The sequence below is a fragment of the Coregonus lavaretus genome (assembly GCF_964263955.1).
Source record: "Coregonus lavaretus genome assembly, contig: HAP1_SCAFFOLD_48, whole genome shotgun sequence".
Taxonomy (NCBI): domain Eukaryota; kingdom Metazoa; phylum Chordata; class Actinopteri; order Salmoniformes; family Salmonidae; genus Coregonus; species Coregonus lavaretus.
In genome coordinates this window covers 733208-736838 of record NW_028163311.1, presented here as the reverse complement: position 1 = coordinate 736838, position 3631 = coordinate 733208, and the positions used below count along the sequence as shown (strand labels likewise).

The 3631-nt window shown below is 45.0% G+C and overlaps 1 protein-coding gene across 1 annotated transcript; it reads right to left on the bottom strand.

Annotated features, from left to right (window-relative positions):
• Window positions 1-1224: 1224 nt before the first annotated feature.
• On the bottom strand, window positions 1225-1740 carry LOC311118283 (N-alpha-acetyltransferase 38, NatC auxiliary subunit-like; the record flags this gene model as incomplete). The annotated part of the gene is made up of 2 exons (XM_084193111.1): window positions 1225-1653; window positions 1733-1740. The coding sequence occupies 2 exons, from the start codon at window positions 1738-1740 to the stop codon at window positions 1404-1406; spliced, it is 258 nt and encodes an 85-aa protein (XP_084049237.1). The 3' UTR covers window positions 1225-1403.
• Window positions 1741-3631: the final 1891 nt, after the last annotated feature.

The following is a 3631-nucleotide window of genomic DNA, read 5'->3' as shown; positions in this document are numbered from 1 at the left end:
CACATAGAACACCAACCCCTGTAGAATGCACCCCGCCGACACTCCACATTGACTCTCCCTGAACCCATTCCCTCGTAAATCTCTCCACATCATTTTGATCTTTTAAATGTACTTCTTGTAAAAAACAAACAGAGAAGCAAATAGAGGACAAATGGGAAAAAACAGTCGCCCTTTTAACGGGGTTCCTAAGCCCTCTAGCGTTTATGCTAGCTATGTTAAAAAGGGACGACATGGGGAAAGGAGGGAAGCAGACAACTATCTAAATATGACATGAATTTCCAGACTCACTTTAAGTACAGTTCCTCGTTAGGAGGCCTGTCTGGGAAACGGTGGTCCCCAGGGGGAGGACTGTCCACAAAGATAGGGGTCGGGAAAACACTTTCCTCCTCAGTCAGTGTGGGTGCTGGAACACCGCTGGGTGCGAGACCGCTGCTGTCGGTAGAGCTCGCGCCTGACAGGGAAAGCAGAGTCTCCTCTGCGCTGCCCGGGTTTCCCGCGCTTTTCTCCTCAGACTCCCCGCTTGCAAAACAACTGAAACGATTCCCCCCCAGGGCGGACTCCTCCGTCGCCTCCATGCGGATGAGTGGGGAAACAGGGCTCATCTGCTTCCTCTTGATAGAGCACTTCCTCCTCTCTCCCACCGTGGTCCAGCTCTCCGGAGCAGAGGGCGCGGTGGGCTCTCCCGTAGCCTCCTCCTATATGGTCCCCAGATAGGGGACGTATCAGATATTTAACTGATAAGAACAGATTATTATTATTATTTTTAGATACTGAAATGTATTAGGAAAACGTTTATCCCTATTGCATACACTTTGCATTTTAAACAGCGGTTCCACACAAACACATATATAGTGTACAGCCTGGCTCAGTACATGCCCCTCCTTGAACAAACATCTGTTGTACTCAGTATATCAACTTCACACACACTATAATGTCACTGGGCGTGCCAGGTTAGATCTCACACATTTACATTTACATTTTAGTCGTTTAGCAGACGCTCTTATCCAGATCGACTTACAGTCAGTGAATACATATTTTTTTATACTGGCCCCCCGTGGGAATCGAACCCACAACCCTGGCATTGCAAATGCCATGCTCTATCAACTGAGCTACATCCCTGCCGGCCATTCCCTCCCCTACCCTGGACGACGCTGGGCCAATTGTGCGCCGCCCATGAGTCTCCCGGTCGCGGCCGGCTGCGACCGGCTGCCTGCTAGACACCATGGCTGCCTGCTAAACCAAATACACTGGCACCAGAGATCAGCTGCATCTGGAATTCTCCTTTGATTGAATTCTCAATTTCAAGTCTGTACTGTAGCATCTTCTAGGCTGCTGAGACATAGACCTGGCTAGCCAGGATGCTAGCTAGTCTCCTCCAGCTTTGGGCAAGCTGATCTTGTTCCTCAGTGGCTGGACCCAAACCCCTGTGTGTCGGCCAGGCTGTCTGACTCCACCTCGATAGAGACCACGTGGTGACCGGGAATCATGGCTAACCCCAGCACTCTGGGCTCACCCTGGGAGAAGGAGTCTGAGGATTTGAGGAACTCCTGAGCGGACCCCAGGATGACGTTGCAGTCTCTGTCTGTGCACAGGAACAGTCCCACCAGTGTCCGTCCATCAGTCATTCTGATTCTCATGTTTTTGTTCAGCAGGCTCAAGTGTAGTATCTGTTCTTATGGGTTTCTACCAACTGCTGGAACCCAAAGTGAAAATTCGCTGCCGGCAGCAGGACATTGCCATGGTGCAGGCTGCTGTACATAAAAACATCCCCATCTATAAAGATGCTGTGAAGAGCAACATTGAGGTCGGCATTGACAAAGACCGGCACCTTTCACCAGACATCTCTGGAGGTATTGAGATGTACAACGCTAATGGGAAGATCAAGGTAGCCAACACCCTGGAGAGCAGGCTAGACCTCATGGCCCAGCAGATGATGCCTGAGGTCAGAACGGCTCTGTTCGGTGCCAACCCGAACCGTACGTTTTTGGACTAAAAGATGATGCTGATGGAGACAAAGGTTAAGGGATCATTGGATGTGTTACTGCAAACAAGCCTCTTATTTGGATTGGATATGTGGAAAGTTGAGCAGAGCCTAAGAACACCCTGTCTCTGTGCTGGTTAAAAATGCCTCTCTATGATCTTCCCAACTTTAAGCACTTATCTCTATGATCTTCCAAAGTAAGAAACAGTTTGAGACACGATGTGAGGGAGAATGTGTGTTGACTGGTGTTAAGGGTAGGTGGCTTTCCCAAGTGTTTTATACTACTGCCTCAGTTTACCACTGCTCCCCTCCCATCACTAAGGGTTGTCTGATTGTCCCTTTACTTTCCCTTGAGGAATAATTAAGGTATTGCTTGTTTACTGTAAGGTATCCAAACACCTGACAGGGTGGCTACCGCTGTATTCCTTTTGATGTTTATGTTTGTATTTTGTGTTGAATGGGAATATATTGGATTGGCGAATGGATGTCTTTTATTGTTACTTACCCATGTGATTAACAATACATATGCAACACAGAAACATGAATATTCACACTCTTTATTCAGTTTGTAAACAGATTGATCATTTAATTCAGATTATGTTCTCTAATGAAGAATAAAATGGTTATTCCAACCTCAAAATGTAAAAATTAAAAATTAAAAAATTAAAATCTGTTCTTATGGGTGCCGGTGGAGGAGCTGCACCTGCTGCAGAAGCACCAGCCAAGGAGGAGGAGAAGAAGAAGGAGGAGAAGGAGGAGGGTTCCGATGACGACATGGGCTTCGGTCTTTTCGACTAAACCGGTTTTTGTAACAAATAAAATCAAAGAAACTGAACTGGCAAAAAAATAAATAATAATAATAATAATAATAATAATCTGTTCTTATCAGTTTAATATCTGATACGTCCCCTATCTGGGGACCATATATTAAAATTGATTTTTGGAACAGGGAGATGGAATAGGGGCTTGCTCCGTCCACTCCACGCATCGACCTGGTATTGCAGTACATCCAGGAACGGTGCACCCCCTGTCATTGTAAAAATAAAGCAGGCAAAGACAACAGAATTGCTTTGTTATATTCCATTAGGATCACGATGTATTTTATATTTTCACGTTTGACCATCTTCATCTCAATGGCAATGATGGCTAGAAAGTGATGGTGAAGTCAGTCACTGTTATATTGACTATGATAGCTGATGTGAATGGTGCGTTAATCATCTAATCAAATCAATGTTTATTCATCACATGCACAGGATACAGGGTGTAAATGGTACAGTGATAATGCTTTAAAGATAATGCTTTAAAAAAATCTTGGCATAGATTGGGAGTTGATCAACGTTGGGAATAACCACTTTTGACTGTTACAAAGTAACAAATTTGTAGGTTCGTAAGTCACGTGGTCATCTGCCCTCCAATCGGAAATGACAGAAAGCGTTTATAAATGAAATCCAGATTAACAGTTAAATCGGAATAATAATATATGAAATACGGGTGGGGGAATCAATTTGGAGATAATAATATTGACATAACATTTGATCTTATATCAAATATCTCTGGTAGCGTTGATGCCACAAGGGAACTGAGCAATTGTCCACTTGGTGGCGCAAGTGTTCCACTGACCGTCGCATTTGAATGTTGAACCACTTGACT